Source organism: Carettochelys insculpta, chromosome 3, assembly GCF_033958435.1.
Source record: "Carettochelys insculpta isolate YL-2023 chromosome 3, ASM3395843v1, whole genome shotgun sequence".
NCBI classification, from domain to species: Eukaryota; Metazoa; Chordata; order Testudines; family Carettochelyidae; genus Carettochelys; species Carettochelys insculpta.
This window is the reverse complement of record NC_134139.1, coordinates 146,839,699-146,865,336: the sequence shown is the minus strand read 5'-3', so window position 1 is coordinate 146,865,336 and position 25,638 is coordinate 146,839,699. Positions and strand designations below refer to the sequence as shown.

At 45.3% G+C, this 25,638-nt stretch overlaps 1 protein-coding gene across 5 annotated transcripts in view; it reads left to right on the top strand.

Moving 5' to 3' along the window:
- Positions 1-25,638, top strand: part of BCKDHB (branched chain keto acid dehydrogenase E1 subunit beta) — a 271,499-nt gene that overhangs the window by 49,296 nt on the left and 196,565 nt on the right. For all 5 annotated transcript variants that reach the window (XM_074990978.1, XM_074990980.1, XM_074990982.1 and 2 more), the window contains exons 4-6: positions 9,702-9,835; positions 10,629-10,784; positions 15,473-15,581. In XM_074990978.1, the coding sequence (XP_074847079.1) occupies positions 9,702-9,835; positions 10,629-10,784; positions 15,473-15,581 (399 nt within the window). The remainder of the gene's footprint in view (positions 1-9,701; positions 9,836-10,628; positions 10,785-15,472; positions 15,582-25,638) is intronic.

The following is a 25,638-nucleotide window of genomic DNA, read 5'->3' as shown; positions in this document are numbered from 1 at the left end:
ATTATTTCAGGTCATCTGGAATGGAGCAGTTTGATTGGATTCAAAATTCTTTTGCACCATCTTCAGAAAAATCAACAATGAGTTCATCTTTGAGGGAAAAAGAAGAATTTTTGGATGTCAGGAATGATTGCACCCTGGAGCTCAAATTCAGAGAGATTGCATTGGATCAATTTTGGCTACAAGTGAGAAATGAATATCCATTGACTTCAAATCAAGCAGTAATTGTTCTATTGCCATGTTCAACCACCTATCTTTGTGAACTTTGTTTCTCTTCATTCTCACTTATAAAAAAAAATGAGAAGAGATCATATTTAAAAAATATGATTCAGGAGCTCTTAAGGGGGCTTTCTGGGCACAGCTGAGTGACCCAACCCTGGGCAAATTGCTTAAAACCAGGCCACTTACAGCCCAGACTGGAGTTTCCTTCTCAATAAGGCAAATTAAGACAGTCACAAAAGTACTTCTGTTAGCCCTCTGACCAGTCAGAAGTTACATGAGCAAATCACACGGATTCTCCAGCTGCTCCTAATGCCCAAACCAATAACCCTCCTTGCTCAGGTGAGAGGTTAGGAAAACCTATTTCACTAAATCTGCACAGATTCTTCCACCCCCCCAAAGGGACCAGCCACATTCCCAGGACAGTATATACTTGGATCTTACCCAAACAGCACACTGTGCCAGTCTTTAGGATCTAAAATGTAAAGGTTTATTAATAACAAAAGAAAGAATATGTAGAGAGAGAAAAATTGTTGAAGGGGTTAAATTACATACATCAATCAAATTTCATAATTGTACAAGCTGCTATCTTGAAAGTCTCTGAAAATAGATCCTCTGTGGAACGGATCCCCAGTCCATACAGGCTTACTTCATAAGGACTGAAAGACCAAGATGGTGATAGCCAGGGTCATCTTTATAGTCTTGCCATGTGGAGGGAAGTTCTTTCCTCCTCAGCACGTACTCAGTGAAGGATCACTTGATCAGGTTATATGTTGAGGCATTCTGCCGTTGACCGCATTGTTAGACTGCATGTCTCAACCAATTTCATAAAGTGGATTTGACGTCCAAGTCTCCTTTACTTTGTTCAGCCCATGTCACCTGACTGGGAGGTGACCGCACCTTCCATTGTAAATCCTAGCACTAAAACACTTCTAATGCAGATATCGAGCCAATATCTATAACTTCATATACAACAATGGTACAGATATATAATTGCATGAACAGATTCAGTGAGTTACCAGCTTTCATTAGACACCTAACTTAGCCTACTTAGCACAAGATTTGGTGCAAACCTAACACATTGGTCACTGAAACGGTTTTCATATTTAATTTAAAAATCCAGTAACGTCACAGCCCTTCTCTTGTGTAAAGTTCATTTGATGGCCTGGTGGTTTAATCCAGATAGTTGTTGGGGGCAGTTAGGGCATTGTTTGAGAGACACCACAGCTGTGTCTACACGTGCACGCTACTTCGAAGTAGCAGCACCAGCTTCGAAATAGCGCCCGTCGCGGCTACACGCGTCGGGCGCTATTTCGAAGTTAACTTTGACGTTAGGCGGCGAGACGTCGAAGTCGCTAACCCCATGAGGGGATAGGAATAGCGCCCTACTTCGACGTTCAACGTCGAAGTAGGGTCAGCGTAGACGATCCGCGTCACGCAACGTCGAAATTGCCGGGTCCTCCATGGCGGCCATCAGCTGGGGGGTTGAGAGACGCTCTCTCCAGCCCCTCAGCTCACTGGTGGCCACGTGGAGCGGCCCCTTAAAGGTCCCCTCCCCCTCCCTGCCTCTGCAGGAAGCTGAGGGAACGTGCAGACTGCAGCCTGCACACGCGGCCAGCCTGCACCACCCTCAGCCCCACAGAGCTGAGATGGCCGCCCGGCAGCCCCCCCAGCGCCCCCAGGGGACCCCCCCCAAGGGGAGCTAGGGCAGCCAGCCCAGCCAGAGGGGCAGCCAGGCTGGGAAGCGGCAGCGGGGGCCCTCCTGGGCGGAGGCCGAGCTGCGGGACCTGCTGGGGCTCTGGAGAGAGGAGGAGGTGCTCCAGGTAATGGGGAGCAAGAGGCGGAACGCAGATGCGTTTGCTCGGCTGGCCAACGGCCAGGCTGCCCGTGGTCACCCTGCCCGCACTCATGACCACGTTAGGAGTAAGGTGAAGGAGCTGCGGCAGGGTTACTCCCGGGCCCGGGATGCGGCCAGCCGATCTGGGGCCACCCCCGTCACTTGCCCCTTTTACAGGGAGCTCAGGGACATCCTGGGCTCCCGGCACACCTCCTCCCCTCCGGCCACCCTTGACACCTCGGCTGACGAGCCCCAGCAGGCCCTGCACCCGGAGTCCGCCCCGGAGGCAAGCCCCGCACCCCGGGGGCCCCACCCGGAGGCCACCCCCGGGACATCGCGGCAGGAGGAGGAGGAGGAGGAGGAGGAGGGGTCTCCTCCTCCGCAGAATCCAGCCTGCAGATCCTTCTACTGCCATCCCGGAGCAGCAGCAGGGCCTCCGACCCCCGGGGATCTCCGGACCGTGGGAGCGGACCGGCAGGTAGGTACCCCTCTCTGGTGGACACCCCTGGGCTTGAGGGGTGGGGATAAGAGATATGTGTCCAGGGCCCCCCACATGCTCACATGGCCATGGCCCCAAGGACACCAGGGCCATGGCCCTCACAGCACTGCAGCCATCAGCCCGTGCCCCCCCCCACCCCGCATGACAGTGCCATGCCCCATCCCCGGCCCAGGGGGGAGCGGAACCTCGAGGGGCCCCCGGGAGGAGGGGGTGGGACACCCCGCAGCAGCAGCAGCATGTGATGGAGTGGGGGAAGTGCCAAAGGGAGACTCAGGCTACATATGAGCCACAAGAGCCGAATAGCTCCCAGGGCCAAAGGAGGATCCTGGCGCTACAGCTGGCAGGTGACACCTCTGCCCTGAACAAACAGGAGGGAGGAGCCGAGCTGGCTTGGAATTGGGGGGCGAGGGCGGGGGCCACAGGTAGAGGCTAGGGGAAGGGAGAGCTGGTAGGCAGCCAGCCTGAGGAGGGGGAAAGCTGCATCCCAGAGGGGCCCCCCTTGGGGTCTTCTCCCCATGACGGGTTGGAAGGACTGTCTCTTCCGACAGCTGGTGCTGTCACTCCTGGCAGAAACTGGGCATCTGTGGCCTAAGAAACCTCTCCTGCTGTCAGACCCTGCGGGGTGAAGTGAGAGTCGTTCCCACCAGGGGACGGGGTGCAGGGCAGGGGGACCCCTGAACCCCATCCATCACAGCAGCATCTCCCGGGGACGGGGATGGGGAACCTGCAGCACAGGGCTGGGGGGACAAAGGCCACGGCTCGGGGCCCACACTAACGCCTGTCTCCATTCTTCTTCCCCCCCTCTTCTCCTGTGTCCTGCACCTGCACCATCAGAAGGACCGGAAGAGAGCGCCGGCGAGGCGTCAGTCGTCCCGGAGAGCCCTCCGGGACCATCGCTCCAGGGCAGCCCCTCGGCCGAGGACCGACCGGCCCCGCGGCGGGCTAGACGGTGGACCCTGCGCCTACAACCGCCGCCGGCGACGGACCCCCAGCTGCTGGCCATCCTCCGTCGGCAGCTGGAGGTCGCGGAGCAGCACCTCCAGCTGCAGGAGCGGGCGCTGGCCTGGCGCCAGGAGGCATGGGGGGCCTACATGCAGACATTTAACCGCCTGGTGGACTACCTGGCCCCCCATGCCGCGCCGGCCGAACCATCGCCCGCTCTGCCCGCTCCTGCAGCCCCACCACCAGCTGCTCCGCCCATCGCCGGCCCGTCCGCCGTCGCCCCGCCACCCACCCGCGAGGGCCAGAGCGCCGAGGGACCCCTGGAGCCACCTGACGCTCGCCGGCCCCCATACCTTCCGGTCCAGCCCGCTCCCACCCAGCCACGGACCAGGCTGCAAGCGCGGCGGAGCTCCCGGCCGGCCACGCCCAGTGCCGGGCTATAGGGGCGAGGGGCCCGGGACGTGGCCCCCCCCCTTGTATATAGTTGGACCCTGTTTTTTTGGTCCCCCCGTTTGCCCCGTCCCCCCCATGTAAATAGTTCTCCCCTTTATCCTCCCTGGTTTTCTTTTTATTATTTATGGCACACAGTTGTTTCTTTGGATTGTTTTATTTGTGTACATATTGCTTTTGTTGAACGTTTGTACCTAGTTTTCTGTTTGTGGTTCACATATTTATTTGCATCCAAAAAAAAAAAAAGGTTCGGAAAGAAAAAAAAAATTTACATTCAGCCACAAGTGCGTGCTGTCATTTGTCCAGGACAAGTGGGGGGGGGCGGTGGGGTGCTCCATGGTGTGGGCATTGGGGCAGGAGTGTGGGGGAGGAAGGGGCGGGCAGTAGGGGGCCTGGGCAGAGTTCACCCCGCGGCCTGTTCGTCGAAGTGGGCCCGCAGGGCCTCCCGGACCCGGGTCCCCTCGGGGTCCACCTGCTGACTGGGGGCAGCAGGTGGCTGGACATGTGCGCTGCCGGCCTCCGCAGCCCAGCCCTGGAGAAGGGTCTCCCCCTTGCTCTTGACCAAATTGTGCAGGGCACAGCAGGCACCCACAATCTGGGGGATGTTGTTGGGGCCCGCATCCAGGCGGGTCAGGAGACATCTCCAGTGTCCCTTCAGGCGGCCAAATGAGCGCTCCACCACCTGGGGCGCATGGTTCAGGCGCTCGTTGAAGCGCTCCTGGCTAGCGGAGAGATGGCCCGTGTAGGGGTGCATGAGCCACGGCCGGAGGGGGTAGGCCGCATCTGCGATGACGCAGAAGGGCATGGTGGTGTCCCCCAGAGGGATCTCCCGCTGGGGGATGTAGGTCCCCGCCTCCAGCCGGCGGCACAGGCCCGAGTTCCGGAAAACCCGGGCATCGTGGGTGCTGCCAGGCCAGCCCACGTAAATGTCCTGGAAACGTCCCCGGCTGTCCACCAAGGCCTGCAGGACGACAGAATGGTAGCCCTTGCAATTGAGGTATTGTCCGCCACTGTGATGCGGGGCGCGGATGGGGATGTGAGTCCCATCCAGAGCCCCGAAGCAGTTGGGGAAGCCCAGGGTGGCAAAGGCGGCGATGGTGGCATCTGGGTCGCCCAGCCTCACGAGCCTGTGCAGGAGCATGGCGTTGATGGCACGCACAACCTGCAGAGAAAGCACATGGGACGGCACCAATGAGGGGTGAGCAGGGTGTGCGTGGCCCTGCCCTGCCCTGCCCTGCCCTGCTCTGGCCCCCCTGCCCTGCTCTGGCCCCCCTTCCCTGCCCTGCCCTGCTCTGGCCTCCCTGCCCTGGCCCCCCCCCGTGGGTTCGCTTACCTCCATGAAGACAGCCCCGACGGTGGCCTTGCCGACACCAAACTGCTGTCCCATGGATCGGTAGCTGTCCGGAGTGGCCAGCTTCCAGACAGCGATGCCGACCCGTTTCTGCACTGTGAGGGCATGCCGCATGGCAGTGTCCTGGTGCCTGAGTGCGGGGGTGAGCCACTGGCACAGCTCCAGGAATGTCTGCCGGGTCATCCTGAAGTTCCTGAGCCAGTGGTCGTCGTCCCACTCCCCAAGCACCAGCCACTCCCACCAGTCGGTGCTGGTGGGGTAGCTCCACAGCCGTCGGCGTGTGAGGCGGGGGGTGGAGCGGGGTGCTGCAGGGGTAGCGGTTGAGCCCTGCTGCCCTGGGGGCATCTCCTCCCCTGGGGCAAGGAGGTGCTCAGCTGCCTCCCACACGGCATGGGTCAGGGCAAGCCCTGCTCCTGTCGGGAGGGCTGGGTGGACCTCTAGCTGCTGTTGCTGCTGCTGGGGGTCCATGACTGTGGCGCCCGGGGTCTGTGTGCCTATGGCTCCTCAGACCGCGTGCTGTGCAGGCTGTGTGTGTCTGGGAGGGGCCCTTTAAGGGAGCGGCTAGCTGTTGCCCCGGAAGCGCTAGTCCGCCCTGTGACCCTGTCTGCATCTGTGCCTGGCATCCCTATTTCAATGTGTGCTACTTTGGCGTGTAGACGTTCCGTCGCTGCGCCTATTTCGATGTTGGGCTGCGCAACGTCGAAGTTGAACATCGATGTTGCCGGCCCTGGAGGACGTGTAGACGCTATTCATCGAAATAGCCTATTTCGATGTCGCAACATCGAAATAGGCTACTTCGATGTCGCAACATCGAAATAGGCTACTTCGATGTAGGCTTCACGTGTAGACGTAGCCCACATGAGGTATACTGCATGTGTAGGCTCCATGGATTTTTAAAAGTGTATTTTGAACTATGTTGATCATTGTAGTGGTGGAGATACGTCTGCAGGTTATGCATCTATTGTGGTGCTATCTTAGTTCTCATTTGTGATGACTACGGTAAGTTGGCCAACCAAAAACACTTTGAGACCACTCACTATAAAGAGCTCAAAGAAGATCCCACACCACAGTTTATCCAGAAGTTTAAGGATAATAGCAAATCATTCCCCAAACAACTCCAAGAGAAACTCTACAAACTCCTCTCCAAAGATCCCACCATAAAAGTTTGTGCTCTGTGTTTACCCTTATCGTACTATTGTAATAGTTTTAGTATAAAGTTGTGATGAAGTGGGGGTGCGCATGTGGGGACAGGCTGTTTTCAGGATGCTGAATAGCTCACTTAAGTTATAGAGTCCTGGCTATTTGTAGTATAGACAGCATGGTAACACCTTTGCTCCCCAGGAAACCGAACAAAGGAGATAAATGGATCCTGGCTGTTTGTGAATTAGAAGCCTGGGCAGTTAGAGGGAATTAGTTGGGAGGCTGGGGAGGACAAAGGAGGCAGGATCCCAGGTTTGGGGCCTCCTGTCCCCAATATGGATTACACTGACTACGTCTCGTTGCTGTACTGACAAGTCTGTACTAGGGTTGTGTCCCTGTCGCCTAATAAACCTTCTGTTCCACCTTTTGAGTGAGAGTCACTTCTGACTGAGGATGGGATGCAGATCTTGGAGGGCCCTTCAAACCCTAGTACAAAAGTATGCCTCATGAGGTATCATTTGAAAACTCATAATTTACTAATCAATATTGTCCTGATAATATGTGGGCCAACACGGTATGTAAAATTACAAGATTACACTTTATCATGGTTCTGAGCATGTTCCAAATTGGATTCACTTTAGTCCGTCCAGTAGGGATGTGCTAAATCGAATGCTGAGGGCATCCTTTTTGAGCCCAGTACTCCTTGCAATCACGAGGACAAAGGGAAGTCAACAGAATAGTTTCTCCCATGAATCTACTGCTATGGGGATGGTGCAGAAAGTCTAAGGTACGTCAACTCCAGCTATGCTATTCTTGTAGCTGAAGTTGTGAATCTTAGGTTGACTTTCTCCCCTAGTGTAGACCTGCCCTTGGTCTAGATTGCACTCTAGTTATGTCACATGAGCTCAGGGGCCTTCTACATGCTTCCCAGTATGCCATTTTTTCTATATCCCTCTCACATTTCCCAGATGGTCTGGTCAAAAGTACTGAATGCTGCAAAAGCATTCAGTAGGATGACCACTCATAGGAGATCATCCATCACTGCAATCAAAACTGCTTGCAACTCTATTTCTTGGCCTGATGTAGATTGTGCTGGGTCTAGATGAACTTATATTTGTCCTTTGATTAGCATCTCTGGGAACTTGCTCAGGAATGAGAGGTTTAGGGTAGCGGATGGTGGGGCTTATTGGCTAAAATCAGTGTATTCAGGGTGGAATTCTTCAGTATTGGTCAGGCTACTGCATGTTGAAAGAGGAAGGGAAGATTCTTTCTCTGAATGGTGTGTTTGCTATTTGTTGGGGGGAGCACTAGGAACGACATGAATCAGCACCTAGTAGTGAGTTGAAATTCCTTTAGGATGTTACTTAATTCTTGAATGTACTAACTCCGGGAAGGTAGAGTGATTTTGCTTCTTAAAATAGGTGTGGCAAACCCTTGTATTTTGGGAAGGCTTCTCGTACATTCACGATGGTTTTGCTAAGATAGAGGGATAGTTTATCACATTGCTTGCTGATTCATTCTGTTGCAGGCTCAAGGCACTCAGGAGTAAATGAGTACTTCACTACCTGCAAGAGCTCTTTGTTGAAGGATTTGGCGGCATCGGTTGAGGCTGATTAGAAGGTTCTCATGGTTTTAAGCTTTGAGGAGTTCATTACTTACCAGCCTGTCTGTAGCCATATTTGTTTTCCACTCCTGCCCTTCTTTCTTTTTCTCTGGCACAGGATATTGGAAAGCCAAGGAGATCTCTGTGGGCAGTGGGAAGGAAGGGGCCATATTGTGTTTGATTACAAAACTTATTTCTAAGTTACAGTTTTTATTAAAGATTTTTATCTGTAAATTTATCCAGCCTGCAGAGTTGCAACTGCGGCTAACAGTATGGGTCCGCATAAGAACCCATCTACCTTATGCGCTCCTTTACTAGATGACTCTGTGTGTGTGTGTGCGTGTGTGCACACGTGCGTGCGTGTTCATGTATGTGTGTTGAAGAAATAAATGGATGAGGAAAGGGCAGGGTAGGTGTATTTCTGAGGCTCAGTGTAGCCAGACAGAGTCTCCCCCTTACAAGCCAGCTTGCTTGCTGCCCCCCCACACCGAGGAGCACACAGGTCACGGAAATGGCTGCTGACAGCACAGTCTTTGATGCCCTCATTGAGGCCCAGATATGCTAGCTTATCGTGACCCTGAGAAGCAGAAAGTACAGATGGAAGGCTAACAGGCCAGACTGTCAACATGGGGGGGGGGACCCTCAGAAATCACCCCAGCTGGCATTGATCGATATGATGCGCACACACACAATCACCCCAGAAGGGGAAGTGCCCCGCCCACACAAAAGAATGTCCTGTACTCCTAAATTGCTTATCTCTTGTCTTACAAGTGCAAACTAAGTAAGAAATGCCCTTGTAACAAACTGGCGTCACAAAGACAGACCAGTATGATCTGGCACCATAGATAAGAAAGAGAATACGTAACCCAAAAGGGGTATAAAAGGTGGGTCCAGCAGAACTCTAACTTTGAGTGCATTCCACCAACTACCTGTTGGTCGGGTCAGGTGACTGCCTCCCGAGGTCCACCACTGGGGACGCCCAACCTCGTATTCGTCTTTCCACGGAATTGAGTGACCGATCCAGCTTGGCTACGCTGGTGTCGAGAGACGCAGAGAGGGTAAGATACACCCATGCTAGGTCTCCAACTTTTTTTTTGCACAGCTAAAGAATTAGAGCTCTGTAACTAGTGTCAAGATATCATTGTGTTAGATGGTAACAGATATCTTTGTATTGGATTGTAACGTAACTTGTTAACACCTGTACTTTGCTAGCATATAAGAAGTAAACAATAGCCTTTGTAACCCCACGCTTATAACTGTAGCTTAATAAACTTGTAACTAGTTAAGCTCTGAGCCTGACCCTGCTGTTAACCCTTTTGTCACTGCAACGCAGCCGGCACAACAAAAGAACTTTAACCGTTTGGTTAACACAGCCTGGCCGTGGGTGAGAGTGCTAGGAGCTGCCTGCTCTAACAGTAAAAAACTGGGTTGCTTAGGACCTAGGGGAGTACCTCACCGCATATTACCCGGCCACCGGCTAACACTCAGCTAAATGCTTTGTAAATGCAATGCAAACTTTTATTTTAGTGTATGCAAGCCATTGAGAGACCCATATACTTGTGAACCTGTTAGGCATACTGTAAATTGTACACTTTTTGGGTATAAAAGGTGAATTATTTTCTTTTTAAAGTTTGTTGTATTAAAAGAGCTCTTTGTTTTACAGGTAAAGACCGAGTTTTCAACACCCCTTTGTGTGAACAAGGAATTGTTGGATTTGGTATTGGAGTTGCAGTTGCTGGAGCTACAGCCATCGCAGAAATTCAATTTGCAGACTACATTTTCCCAGCATTTGATCAGGTTAGTACTTATTACAGGTTAAGAGAGGTAAAGAGAAACAGATTGCCTGTTGGGAATGGCTGTTCTGGGGCTGCTGGAGCTGCCAAAGTGGATGGAGCTGCCCCTGCTGAGTACACTGGAGTTGCTGAGGCCGCTGCCGCTGCCACCATATGCTTCTCCCACCAAGTGGTGGGGCATATGTGCAGAGCAGGTGGATGACATTCCCTGCATATGGCTCTTGGAGGAGCCACATTTAAAGGATCCAAGAGCCACTTGTGGCTCCAGAGCTGGAATCAGCACACCACAGTGTCCTGCTCTCCATGTGGCGAATTGCGAATGTATTGTACACCATGAATTTAGTAAGAGGTATTTTTAGTAAAAGTTGTAGGCAGTAAACAAACATTCACACTCATGACCCATCCATAACTTTTATGAAAAATACTCAAAGCAGCAAAGATTTACTCTTGGGTATTTTTTTCATAAAAGTCATCGATTGGTTACGGATGTGAGTGTTTGTTTGTTGCCCATGACCTGTGTACAACTTTTTCTAAAAATACCTATCGCTAAATCTTAGCTTTAAACATTAGTAATGCTCATCACTGTTGACATATTGGCAAAAATTACACAAAAGACAAACAGTGGTGGGGAAGGGCAAAGGGACCTCTCATCTGCAACACACTCTGCAATTGAAGTCGCATTTTGGGAGTAATCGTATCTGTAGCATAGCAATATAATTATACCTGGCTTGTGGTAGTGCAATTAATGTTACTAATATATATGAAGAATTTTTAAATGATTTTGGTTTTTTTTTCAGATTGTTAATGAAGCAGCAAAATATCGGTATCGCTCAGGAGATCTTTTTAATTGTGGAAGTCTCACAATCAGAGCAGCCTGGGGTTGCGTAGGTCATGGTGCACTATATCATTCTCAAAGTCCAGAAGCTTTTTTTGCTCATTGTCCAGGAATAAAGGTACAATAATCTTAAAGTTTAACCATTATTTACAATTCATAATATGAGCAAGAGTACATACTCTCTGTGGAAAGGAGACTAAACACTGTTCAGAGACTAATTCTCAGTGATCTTTTGAACCTGTGTCAGGGAGCAGGTGAGGAAAGGCCCAAGGTAAATAAATCCAGTTAATGGCTTTTTTTGATTTTTAAATGTGGATCATAGACTGAATTAAAACTAGCACATAGGAAATGTGCATACCATGTACCAAAGTATCTGGTATTGAACATAGGTGTGTATTAATTGAAAACTATAGTAAATGCAGTGTTATTGCTGAGAATGCACAGAGTTTAGGTTATCATAACTGGTCTCCATGAGCCTACAGGTTATCTTGTATTAATGCACTGTATCACTGTCAAAGAATGCATTCAGCACACCAGTATCTGCACTGTGGCCAGTGTATAGTGGATTTGGCAAATTTTATAATTAATTTCCTACTTCTAATGCATCTGTATGTCCTAACCACAATATTTAATTATTGTATGGTTTAGGTTGGAATATTTTTAGAAAAGAAACAGCAGAATGTACAATTTTAAGTCCAAAGTTCTTGTGGCTGGGGACTCTCCCCACTTTTTTCTTTTTTCCTTCCCACATGTGTAATGTGATAGTCACATGCATGAGGTGGAAGAAAGTGGAAACCTGACTAGGTGTATATTTTCATAAAAAGTTTAATTGATGGCTACGTTTAACTTCCATTTCTCACATTAATTTTTTTGTAGGGATCCAAACCCTTGGTTTACACAGCCTTCAGCACAGAGAAGGTGTTTCATCACTTAATTAATTGAAAGATTTCTGAAGCAAAAGCAACAATTGTACATCATTTAAAAAAAGCACAGCTATTTCTTGTTATTGCTGATGTACAGAGCTAATCCTGATATGTTGTTTTACCTCATGAATACCATAGTAGGTATTACCTTTCTTGGTGGGAACCCTTCCCCCACCTCTTGTCTCGTTCACCTAAAAAAATTCTTATTTTAATGATATACAGCTGGTTTAGGGTGGGGAATGAGTTTTATTTTTATATATTGGATTTCATTATGCTATCCCAGAAACGTCACAGAGACTTCAAGAAATAAGTCTCTGGCTCTCATTTGACACAAAAGAACTCTAAAACAGAAGCACATAGAGCTTCTCTGCAGGCCTTTAATTGGGAAGGTATAACTGGAATATTCAGGTGCTATATGACCTGTACATTCTTAATATTTCATGACTGAGACAAAGATCTGGGAATAATTTTTTTTTGTTTATTTTGTTGCTAGGGAGAACGAAGCCTTGGTGAGAAAAAGTTTCTCTGTAAACATAGATCTGGGGAATAAACAATACCATAACGCTGAACAAAAGACAAACAGCAGTGCAAGCATTGGGTTAAGATAACTATTACAAAAAATGCAGTACCTAAAATGAATGAAGTATTTTAATTTCAGATAGGGAGGACATGGACACCTTGGGAGTCAGGGGAAGAAAATCAGCAAGGTATCCAGCTCAGGATGTGATGTTGCTTCCATTCAAGATGAACACTTGAATATTAGTTCCTTGAAGCCAGCCCCATCTTATCTTCAGTCTCCAAGCATCTTGCTGTTTTGATGGGTTGGTAGTTAAAACATCCTGGCATTTCCAGTGATATTACTTTCAAACCACCTCAGGACACATTGAATGATAGTCTAAATTGCTACTTTTTATATAATTAAGGACAAATCAGATGCAAAGTTTGCAACAGAGTAAACTTAGGATGCTGATGCTATTTTCAGTCACTTGATCATAGACATCTTCAGACTCACAGGAGAGAGACAAAAAACATCTTCTAAAAAAACCTTTGAAAATGAAAAATTACCACATTTATAATAAGTTAGGCATCATGAGCAGGAGAGTCAGACCACGTTTCTGACACCCTCAGAACACCTGTTAATGCTTAAAAATTGCATTAAGTTCAGAGATAAGTCTGAATTTGTAGTTTTGAAATGCCAGCAGTCTTAAATTGTCATCTGGAAACATTTTACTAGCACCACACGCAATTTTTTTTTAAATGAAAGTTAATGATTATATGCAAATTATTTCAGGGCTGATAATGCCATCTGCAATCAAAATTGCCCAATACTGTTCCCATCAGAACCTGCTTCTGTTGCTTTGCTTTGCTTTATTAAAGTTGCACAGGTAGTCATAATTCTGGTATTCCCCAACCTTGAAGTCTCTGATTTTTTTTTTGCCTCTGTGTTCTTTTACAATATTTTTGCATGTAATATTCAGTATCTTGCATATGGACTTTTTTTATCTTATTAGGGGGCAACACTGTTCGCCTTTCTCCCTTTGGTAGCTCCATGCTGGGTGCATACCAACAGGGAGAGCATTGACAACAGAGGAGCATAGATGGTAGTAGTGTTGATGCCAGAACAGGATTTGGTGGTTTGAGGACATCAAATATCTTTCCAGTTCACCAACGCGCTATACTGCTTCTGTGAGGGCCAGATCTTCCAAGTTTGTTACCTGAGTAGCAGAACCACAGTTGCAATGTCCAATATATGCATCCAGATACTAGAAGAAACTTGTGAATCAATATTCTTTGCATACAGGTGGTTTGGTGTGCTAGGTACCTAGTAGGTTACGTGTGTATCCAAGCAAATGACTTGTGTTCATGCAAACCTTGGGTAGGTACACGCCCATGCAGTTGAGTAATTGCATCTCCCTAATAAAAACAACAACAAACCCCCCCACAAGCCATACATGTTAGTAGACTATCTAATATTGATATAGTTTTCTATGCCATGTTTCTTTAAATGAGAAAGACAAGGTATACAGTCCCCAAGGTACATGGAATTTACTCAGCTTTCGCGAAACCGTGCATGGATGTTTAAAGGAAGATCTATAAGAATGGGTGGTTGGGAGTCAGAAAAGGGAAGAATGCCTTTGGGATTTCAGGGCTTATAGAATTTGGTAGAAACTCACCATGGAGGATTTTTCTGTTTACTTTCTGATTGTGTTAACTGTTTTTTGTTTTGTTTCATTTGTTTGTTTCTGAAGAAAACAACTTGCTGATTGCAGCTGTCATTCCTGTATGTAACAGTGAAATAGATTTACACTAATAAAAGTTATTGGACTTCCACCATTTCTGGTTCTCACCTCTCAAGTAAATGATAAGGTGCTGTCATGCCAGTCCTAAGTTTTGGACAACCCAGACTGCCCTATGTGAGCAGAACTCCTCAGTGTCTGAGACATTGCAGAGAAAGGGACTGCTCCAAGTTAATTTTGAGGGGAGGAAAATAATTTGAAGAACCAAAAAGTATTTAAGTACCATAATTTCCTTTGACTATCCCTATTAGCACAATGTAAGTAATGAGTATCCAGCTGGGTCTACAATTATTTAAAGCAAAGCATTTGTTCTTCAAGTGAAATAATTTTTGCCAAAAGGAGAGACTGTGTAAGTTTCACTGATTTATGCAGTGTCATTTCTGAGTATGACATACGTCTGCAATACTAGTTAAGGTTTTAAGTATTGTGTATTGAAGTCTTTCCTTAAATATTGTATATACTGTATTTGTGTTAGACTGTTACAGCCTTACAAGGATTAAGAATCACAAAACATAAGGAAGAGTCTCGTAGTAGATAGGAATTTCTACATCATTTAGAAATGGTCATCGTGCAGGTTGAACCTGTCGCAGCCGGCACACTCTCATCCGGCAACATACTTAATCCACCATGATTTTCGTTAACTGAACTTCCAGTTATCATGGGTATGCCCAAGTTTCCTGTGGTCCCATAAAGCTTGTTTATAGTGACCAGTCCTGGCTGTCAGTGTCCTGTGCTGTTATTTATCTGTAATTCACTCCTAAATATCTTCTAAGAGCTCAATAAGCAGCAGAAGTGTTGGTAATGCTGCTAGGCAATATTGACTTCCTGTGGTCTGGCAAATTCTCTTATTCAGCACCGTTCAGGTCCCAAGAGTGCTGAACTACAGAGGTTCAACCTGTAGTAAGATTTAAGAATAGAACAAAATCTCATTGATCTGTAGATTACTGTTAAACCTTAAATATGTTTCCTAAATGTAGGCCCTGATTCTGTAAAACCTACAAGCTTGTGCTTTAATTTTTGTCACACTGATGATGTGCTTAAATTCATCTTGTAGTCATGTGTTTAAGTGCTCTGGTAAATCAGCCATAAGCAAAGACTGTTTTTAAAGTTTGTGGTTAATAGATGCACTTCTAATAAGTTGTTAATAGGTTTGTTGTTAATGGGTGCACTTTTTGTTGTTAATAGGTGTTGATAGCTACACTTTTAGAAAAAATTGAACATGATTGAGAGTAACACACACGCATAGCAAGAAGTAACATAATTGTGGTTTTGGCACATGTTCAGATGAAAACCCAGGTTTTTTTCTCCTGCTTTGCTTGCTCTTGAGATATAGATATAGATCTCCATGTATCTAACCATCATCTTTTTTACTAGAAAGCAGCACAAACTTAACCCAGTTTAGAACAGGAAAAACATTCTGATCTACTTTTGAGCTTTGAACAACTTTTGCTGAAGTCTGACCTCAGTGAACTTTATAAATAAGTGTTAGTGTAAACTTGGATAGCCTGGTTAGTATTATCACCGTATATAATACTTACATAGCTCAGTTATATTCTAAATAAGTTTTTATAAATAATTGTTTACAGGTCGTTATTCCAAGAAGTCCTGTGCAGGCTAAAGGACTATTACTGTCATGTGTAGAAGATAAGAACCCCTGCATATTCTTTGAACCTAAAGTACTGTACAGAGCAGCAGGTAAAAATATTTCCTTATATGTATTATGCACCAATAAAATAAAATTTATTCTGTGTGTCCGTGTGCACAGTGCATGAGTGTGCCATGTAAATTATGTATTTTATGTTCTGGCATCCATCTTTATGTTTATTTGTCATCCTTTACATGCTTAACTATTTATTGTGGTTTTTGCAGAGACTGCTCCAAAACTGGCCAACATTTAAAATATTGGTTCCAAAGTTAGCTACCAAATCCATATAAAGCATCTGATCCTACTCCACTGGACATCAGTATTTGTTAAAGGGTGAGGTCTTCTTTCCAAAGTCAGTTACGGTTTTGTTTTTGTATTGGAATGAAGAATTGAAAAGTAAAAAATGAAGACTCAAAAGAGATCAGTGGGAATTACACATCCCTGTTTTGGCACTCGCCTTACCACAGAATACATCAACATAATTAACTACTTTCTTGCCATGATTCAAGTACTGATGGATCACTGGGAACACTTCATCAATTTTAGTGTTGTCTGGTATGGGCAGATGCAATAGGGATGCACCTTCAAGAACATAGAACAGTTCAGAAACCTGTAAGCAGGGATGTTCCAGGGATTACTGTTGGTGGTACTGAAATGTTTATTCATGAGATTGAGATATTTTTCTCATTGAGATCAATGATTATAGCTGTTTATTTTGTCCTGCATACTACCTGTGATGTAAAAGCTGCTGCTGGGATAGAAGGCTGAGATGGAGCACAAATCTATGTGGTTGAAGGAGACTTTTTAGCATACTTTTAATAGTTGGCTGCATTAATATGGTACACCTGACCAATAGTCTCTCTCATTTTTGCCATGGGTGGAATACATTTTATTTGTACCAAGGCATGTGCAGAAACACGTGCTGCTGTGGGTGGTCTGCCAATCAGCTGGGCAGCACCTGAATCTCTCCTGGGTGGCCACCCAAGGTCTCAGTTTACAGGGAACACAGCCCCGGATACTTACTCAGGCGGCTAGCACATCCTGAAGTCTCTGCTGCAGTGCTCTCACTGTTACTGGTGTTTGCGTGAGCTGTTTTTACACTATGAACGTTGTGGAAAAAATTCCTTTAGTTGCTTGATTCGTTTTGCCCCTGCAGGTTATTGACTTCCATGGGTAATATTCATTACATGCTAGTATTTTAGTAGGAAAAGGCAGTGTATTTTAAGACATTTTTGTGACATTTTTAAGATATAGTGCTCAAAATCCCCTTTATGCATTAGGCCCTCATTATTCTAGGACATGAGTGGGCAATAATTTTGATGTTGGGGCTACTCCAAGATTTTGGTAAGTGGTCAGTGGCCACACTTTTCTGTGGAGGGTGTGTGGGGTCTGGGATGGAGGCTGGATGCAAGAAGGGAGCTCAGGCTAAGGGACTGGGATGCAGGAAAGAGTGTGGGGTTTGAGCGGGAGTTTGGGTGAAGGAGGGTTTTGTAACCTGGGCCAGTGGGTTGGGGTGTATGTCTGGCGGGGGAGTATGTGTGCAGGAGAGGATTCTAGTCTGGAGGAAGAGGGATGTAGGGGCACAGTGTCTGAGAGGAACTTCTTGCTCCTCCTGCTTTCTTCATACATGGTGTCCAGACTTTGTTCCAACAGTTGTGATCTGGGGTTGAGGGAAGGAGGATGGAGAGGGTTGGGGAGTGACCTGGGGCAGGAGTTGGAGTGCAGGATCCAGAAGAGGGTATGGTGCAGCAGAAGATTCTGGTCCCATGGAGTGTGTGTAGGAGTGGATGCGGGATCTGAGAAGGAGTTGGGATGCAGTGCTGGAGGCAGGCTCTGGGTAGGATGCACTTAACTAAGTAGTTTCTGGCTCGAAGCCTTGTCAGGTAGGCCTCCCTGCCTGTCAGCAGCCGCAGCTCCCTGGCTGTCCCATGGGGCTCTTTTTGCTGGGGTGAGGGAGGTCTTCATCCTACTCCCACCACCAGCAAAATCTGTCTGATACTATTGGCCTGAAATCAATCAGATTGCAACTTTTTTTCTTCCTCATTGTTTCCAAGGACTCTCCTAAGGGAGGGGTAAAAGTTGGGGTTATGTCACAGAGAGACATCCAAAATGTGTCTTCCTGGGTTTTAAAAAGGTGTTGGCAGCTACTTCCCAGGGTCAGGGAATCTGTGACCTTCAGAAGCTTTTAAGCAGAAACATATAGAAGCAAGGTGTTTTCAAGGTCTCTTGTGAGTCCCCACCTCTGCACTCAGAGTGTCTGATGGAGATCAGCCTTGACTACAGTGCAGTAATCAACTCTCTAGATGAGAAAGACATGGACAGAGTTTATGATGAAATGAAATCAAATAAAGTGACATGCTTTCTGTCCTTTGTGCAGTCTGGACATCTGCCGCATTCTAGAAATGCTGCTGCAGAAGCTCAGTACCCAGTTAAGCCCTTTGCTTATCAACAAATGAAGGTTCCAGACTGCGGATCACTTAGAACATAGGAACAGTCATACTGGGTCAGACCAAAGGTCCATCTAACCCAGTATCCTGTTTTCCAAGAGTAGTCAATGCCAGATGCCCCCAAGGGAGTGAACGGAACAGGTACTCAACAAGTGATCCCTATCCTGTCATCCATTTCCAGTCTCTGACAAACAGAGGCTAGGGACGCCATTCCTACCCATTGTGGCTAATAACTTCCACGAATTTATGTAGTCCTTATTTGAACCCTGTTAAAGTTCTGGTCTTCACAACATTCTCTGGCAAGGAGTTCCATAGGCCTACCTTGCGCTGTGTGAGGAAAAACTTCCTTTTGTTTTAAGCGTGATACTCATTATTGTAATTTGGTGACCCCTAGTTCTCATATTATGGAAACAAATCACTAACTTTTCACTTTTTCCACATCAGTCATGATTTTATAGACCTCTATCAGACCCCTCCTGCTCAGCCTCCTGATTGCTAAGATGAATGGCATGTGTTCCAAACTCCTAATCATTTGTGGTACTCTTTTCTGAACCTTTTCCAATGCCAATATATCTTTTTTTGAGAGGAGGTGACCACATAGGTATGCGGTATTCAAAATGTGGGGGTGTCATGGATTTACATAGAGGCAATAAGATATTCTCTTCATTATTCTCTATAACTTTTTAATGGTTCCTAACATTCTGTTTGCTGTTTTGGCTGCTCGTATGCAATGAGTGGATGTTCTCAGAGAACTATCCACAATGACTTCAAGAGCTCTCTCTTGAGTAGCTATAGCTAAATTAGTCCCAATCGTTTTATATGTATTGTTGGGATTATTTTTTCCATTGTGCATTACTTTACATTTATCACCATTAAATTCCAATTGCCATTTTATTGCCCAATCACTTAGTTTTGTGAGATCATGTTGAAGCTCTTCACAATCTGCTTTGTTTTCAACCATCTTGAGCATTTTCATATCAAATCAGCAAATTTTGCCACCTCACTGTTTACCACTTTCTCCAGATCATTTATAAATAGCTTGAATAGGGTTGGTCTCAGCATGAACCATTGGAGAACACCACTAGTTACTACTCTCCATTCTGAAAACTTACCATTTATTCCTACCCTTTGTCTCCTGTCTTTTAACCAGTTATCAAATCCATGAGGAGAACTTATCTCATGACAACTTACTTAACTTAAGACCCTTGGGGTGAGACCTTATCAAAGGCTTTCTGGAAATCTAAGGACACTATATCCACTGGAGTCCCCTTGTGCACATAGTTACTGACCCCCTCAAAGAACTCTGGTAGGTTCATAAGGCATGATTTCATTTTACAAAAACCACGTTGACTTTCCCCAACAAATTATGTTCATGTATATTTCTCACAATTTTATACTTTACTGTAGTGTCAACTAATTTGCCTACTACTGACATTGGATTTACTGTTCTGTAATTGTCTGGATCAGTTCTAGAACCCTTTTTAAATATTGGCATCACATTAGCTTTCTTCTAGACATTAGGTACAGAAGCAGATTTAAAGGATAGGTTACAAAGAATAGTTAATAATTTGGCAATTTCCCATTTGAGTTTTTCCAGAACTCTTGGGTGAATGTCATTTTGCCCCAGTGACTTGTTACTATTAAGTTTATTGATTGGTTCCAGAACCTCCTGTAATGACACCTCAATCTGGAGCATTTCCTCAGATTTATCCCCTAAAAAATGGCCATGTTTTGGAATCTCTCTAACATCCTCAGCCATGAAGACTGAAACAAAGAATTAATTTAGTTTCTCCACATGGCCTTATTGTCTTTGAGTGCTCCCTTAGCATCTCGATTGACCGGTGACCCCATTGGTTGTTCAATAGGATTCCTGCTTCGGATGTACTTAAAAAAACATTTTGCTATTACTCTTAGGTTTTGGCTAGCTGTTATTTATACTCCTTTTTGGCTTTTCTTTTTATGCTCCAGTTGAATGTTCTCCTTTCCTGAGACTTTCACCCTTCCCAACAACACAGAGGCTCTCTGAATGGAGGTGGGACAGTTCAACAGTGTCCTGGAACTCATCTACATACCTCTCTACCTCCCTTAGCCCCTCCAGTTCTGCCACCCTAGCTTCCAAAAGCTGTACATGGTCTCTGACAGCTAAAAAGCTCATTGCATAGAATGCACATGTATGCCTTTTGAACTGCACAACTGGAGTCTTTGCAATAAACATAAATACTCTCCAGCCAGGCTTCTGCCTACATTCCCTTCTACAGATTATTAAATTCTTGATAAGGTTTTATTTAAATCAGGTAGTTTTGGTTTTAGTTTAGCTCAAAAGAGGTTTTAAAGAATTCCAGGTATATCTAGCCCCTTTAAACTCCTCCTCTAAACTTCCATGCAAAAATCTCTGTCAGTTACTCCTGTTCGCTAAGAGGAAAGCTCAAAAACCCTCTTATAAAATGCTGCTATATCATGACTATACATTAACCCTAAGGAAGGATCTGAAAAAAATATACAAAAGGCAGAGTCTTAATATGTTGCTTTTGACAGTCATTTCTAGTTAATGAGTGGAGAGAAGTTGCCAAATGTACTGGCTGACAGCTTTTATTGTAGAAGACAGCAGATGTAGCTAAATTTTCTGTCCCATTGATAAGTGTTTGTAATTTTGCTGCAACTGCATCATCTATGTCAAACCTGCCCTAGCTCAAGCTATTTATGAATGTATCATTGGCTTCTCGTCAGCATGTGGTAGTTTCACAATTGTTTCCTGCCAGATGAGCTGTTCCCTTTATGTAACGTTTTCCATGCAGAAAGGTATTTCCAGAGAATGTTAGATGATCCGGTGAAGCTGTCAGCAGATGGGACACGCTGAAGCGAAGGTTGTGCTTGTGCATTGTGATTAAGTATAATTTAACATAGCCTCTCATTATCTACTGCATCACAAATGTGATACATCTTAAAATCATTTTTGCAACCTCATGCATGTGTGCACCTTGTAGGTTTTGTCATTCTTTTTCAATTGCCATATCATAATGAACCTTCATGAGCAAGTCTCAGAGGAGTAGCTGTGTTAGTCTAGCGCATCACAAGTAACAAGCAGTCCTGTAGCACCTTAGAGATTAACCCATTCTTTCGGTCATGAGCTTTCATGAGCATTGGACAATCATCTGAAGAAGTGGGTCTTGCCCAGGAAAGCTCATGACACCATCTTTTTAGTCTCTAAAGTGCCATAGAACTACTTGCTACATAAACAAAGAGGGAGAAGAATTTTTAGGGTGGCACAAGCAGCAGGATAATTAAGACTTAAATTTGTAAAGGGTACCATTAGATGGTAAAATTTTGACACCATTGAAGTCAGTGGGAGGTTCTGCCATTGACTTCACTGACTGCCTAGGGTTTCACCTAGAACAAACACTGGAACGGCTTTGACAAAGCATTTCTCCAACTAAGAAGATGTACCCACGCCCCATTTCACAGGTTTTTCAGGTGTCTTGGGGAGCTCTTAACTCTCTCCCTGGAATAGGAAAAAAGGGAAAGATCTTTCCTTTTCCCTTCAGTTATCCTTTTAAATACTTCTCTTTCTTACATACCTTCCTGAAGGAGAGCCCAAGCAGGAATTTTCTCTTTCAAGCCAGTTGGCTGAGCAGCTCCTAAGGAGGGGATGGAAATGAGGGCAGCTGGTTAGTTAATGTCTTCCATGCCTGACTTAATGAATGTGAGATATATATTACACCCTCACTTTGGCAGACATGTTCTTTGCTTCCAGTTTGTTTTAGCTGCTCTCCCTTTCCCTTTTGCTGACACGTGTCTCTTCCTGCCCATTTTGCACTGCTCCAATATTTTAGCTGCTTCTCGATTTTTCATCGCACCACTTCCCTTGTTATTACTAGTTCTGTGGCCTTTTGCTCAGGAGTACTGTACATTCTGCTGTTAGGACCACTTATTTCCTTGGAAAGCCCTGTTTGGGGATTCCATCCCAATCTCTGGTGGTAGCCCTTTGCAGTTGATAAGGTGTATTAAAGTTTGGCGTCACCCATCCAATTTTGCAGGAACTCTCAACACTGATTTTTGCACGCCTTGCCTTCCCTTTTAGAAAAGAAATACATGTAGGGTATAATGCTGATCAGTTATTCAGGTGTATTAGGTTAATTGATTGACTTCCGCTTTATGCCTGTGCTACAGCCTACAAAGAGTGTGGACACTGAAAATATGACTTAAACTTTTTGTACCGGATATGTGATGTTTTTTCTATATGAAGAGCTTCCTAATATTTTTTCTATGAAACTTTTTATGTAGCTGTTGCATAAAGTTTTCACAAAGGGGAGGCTCCTACCAGTAGCCATAGAAAGTGATTCATCAGGTATACAAAATTCTGTATGTTATGTTAAGAATTCATGTAGAAAATTCTCATGGTAAAGCATTCTCTGGCAAAAGTCTCCTGGCATTTAGTATAAGGATGCACATTTCCTACTGGATTCTGGACAGGGAGAAGAAAGGCCTTTGTATTGCACCTTGCAAGACGCACAGAGGCTGAGCCTTGTTGTGCAGCTGTATTAACTTCATGATCTTACTTACCCTGCACCTTTCACAAACTGAGCAAGAAAATACATGAAGCCTAAAGTATGTAGAAATAAAACCATTTCTCTAGAGGCTCATAGCTTACTCAAGTCAAAATTATTTTTCTCTACAACACTCAAAGGAACATATTTTTATGAAGGTTCTGGCCATGCCAAATTTCAACTTTTTACTGTTAGCTGCAGAAATATTCCTTAAACATCTTACACTTGTCTATTTCTAATGGGCAAAGTGAATTTCCCTCTTTTTATACTTAGACATGACTGAACTGTGTTTCCTGAGATTTCCCCAGAAAATTTTTCCTTCAGGCCTGGGTCACGCATGTAATGTTTCAGTCCCAAAGGTGAAAGTTTTTAACTGAATGCCAAAGGGTAGAATACAAACGTAAGTCTCCTGAACTAAAAAAGGTGAACAGGAAGCTGGGGCCTAGTGCATTGTTTTTGCAATTGGATTTGCACAGTAGATACTGTGTCTGGGTGGAACCCCATGGACTTATATAGAATTTCACATGGACACAATTCAAGTGTTCACAAGTCCCATCCTCTTTTCCAGGTTCCAGTCCAGATACCATCAACCCATCAGGTTTAGTTTTTCCTCTCCCAGTCTTCACTGATTCTTCTCTGGACTACTTTCCTCTCCTTGCTCTGGGTGTATTGCTGCAAACCCTGTCCCTCTTCTGAGGGAGTGACTGTCCTTTCCCAAAGATAGCCCATTCTGGTTTGATAGGCCGTGCCTATTCCTGCACAGCTGACCTTGCATCTCTGCTCCTTGGAGCTTCCAGCAGGTGCTGCCTGTGACAGGGTGCAGTCACAGAAGACTCCTTGGGGTGTTCCCTGGAGTGCTGATGATTCCACTGACACCTACCTTCCTGCTCATCACCTCCCTGCAGAGCAACACAAACAGTAGTTAAGCACTGCACCTGGCAGGTGCAGTTCTAGTACAGAGCATCCAAGAAATCAGCTCCCAGAAGGGATCAAAACCTCCAAGTAACTGCATCTCTCTTTGTGCAAAAGATTTGCACAGGGAGGGCTCGTTAGGTAAGCCCCCTTTATCAATGAAAGGAAGAAGTGCATAGTGGTAGCCCTTCCCAGATAATAGCAATTTACTCTGGGCTTGATTACAAACAAAAATTTTTGTTAAGCAAAACAGTAGGATTTAAATGGTTATGGGTGAGGACAGGCAGATCAAAGTGACTTACCAAATCAAACAAAGGAGAAAATGCAAGGCTAATTTTATTCCCTTAAAAATCTATTTGCTTGTGAATTCTTACCCTAAACAGATTTCTTTATATCAAATGAAAGCTTTTGTTCAGGAATGATCTTCCCCTGACTTGCGTCTCCAGTAAATGTAAAGCACTTTCTGTTTCTCCTAAGGGTGTGGCAAGCATTGTCTAATGCAGCATGAAGGAAAAGGGTGGATGAACTCCAGGAGCCTCTTTACTCCTTTCCCCTGTGGAGGAAATTCCATTGTTCTCTGTTTAAAAGGAATGAGAAGTCCTGTGGCACCATGCATCTGATGAAATGGATCTTTGCCCACAGTAGCTTGTGCTCCAATAAATCTGTTAGTCTCTAAGGTGCCACAGGACTTCTTGTTGTTTTTGCAGATGCAGACTAAGACGGCTAACCCTCTGATATTTGTGTAAAAGTGTTGTTCAAGATGACGACCATGACACGTGTGAAATCATGGGTTCATGTCCTTTTTAGGCAATCAGTCATGGTCTACTCACTGGTCTGAACATGACAGCAAAGTTCTTCCTACGTGGATTGACACCCATTAAAGGCCCTCTGTTGGCCAAGTACTGCTATTCCTCACAAGTCATATTCTCACAATAGGTTAGCCACACCTATATAGACAATACTTATAACCACAACTAAAAAAATGATACCTGAACAAATAAGATTTACAGAGCCAGCTGGTTGTACCATTGAAAGTGATAGGTTACAAGTCACATTTTGTTCAAAGCATCTCTGAGATATGCACATTTATATTCATAACCCATTTTCCATAAAGCATGGGGGCATCTGTCACACAGGCTTTGGTGTCAGTAGGCCTATCTGGTCACTTTAATGCTTTACTCTTGTGTGAGGGAGACACCATGTCACAATGGGAATCATTGAGTGAGTGTGGCCCAGTTCTGGTATCTGTGCTAACACTTTGTCAATGAGCTGGAAGATGTCATAAAATCATGATAAACTTTGTTAAGATGGGTGCAAGCAAACGATAATGTGTTTTTGTATGGGACAATGTGCATGTGTTTGAATATGGACCAAGCTTACAGGATTCTAACCTGGGAAGCAGTAATGCTAGATAAAGATTTGGGTTTATAGTGGTTAATCAGCTGAACACAAGCTCTTAGGTTAGTGCTACACTCACCCCCCTAGTACAGGCAAATGAGTAGTCTCGAAAATGCAACATTACTGCTCATTTGCATAGTCGAGTGACTCATTTGCATGTTTGTGGCAGCAGATAAACAGTGAAGACATGGTTCTGCCTCCAAATCCCTCTTAGTCTCCAGCCTCTTATCCCTGGAAAAAATCAGGGATAAGGGGCTGCCAACAAAGAGGGCTTTTGGTGGTAGAACCATGTCTCCACTGCTTGTTTTCTGCTGTGAATATGCAAATGAGCCACTCAGATAGGAAAATGAGCAGCCATTTTGCATTTTCGAGACTGCTCATTTTCATCAAGCTGCCAGCAATAGGCGTGAGTGTAGCATTAGCCTTAGAGTGATTCAGTGGCCAAAAGGGTTAATTCAGTTCCTGGATGTGTGAACAAGGGAATCTTGAGCAAAGAACTGAAGTTATTTTTATCTGTTTGGCACTGATGTGACCACTGCAGCTATACTGTGTCTAGTTCAGGAGTCTACAATTCAAGGAAGTTGTTGATAAATTGGCAGAGACTCAGAGAAGAAAAATTGGCCTCAGGGAATTCAGGCTATATAGTGTAACAAAGAGAAGTTTAAGGAGTGATTTGATTACAGCCTGTGAGGATCTTAGGCAGGGAGAAAATACTTGATAATGGCCCATCCAGTCTAGATGAGAAAGTACAATGTGATCCAATTGCTGGACATGGAAGCTAGACAAATTAAGGTTGGAAAAATGTT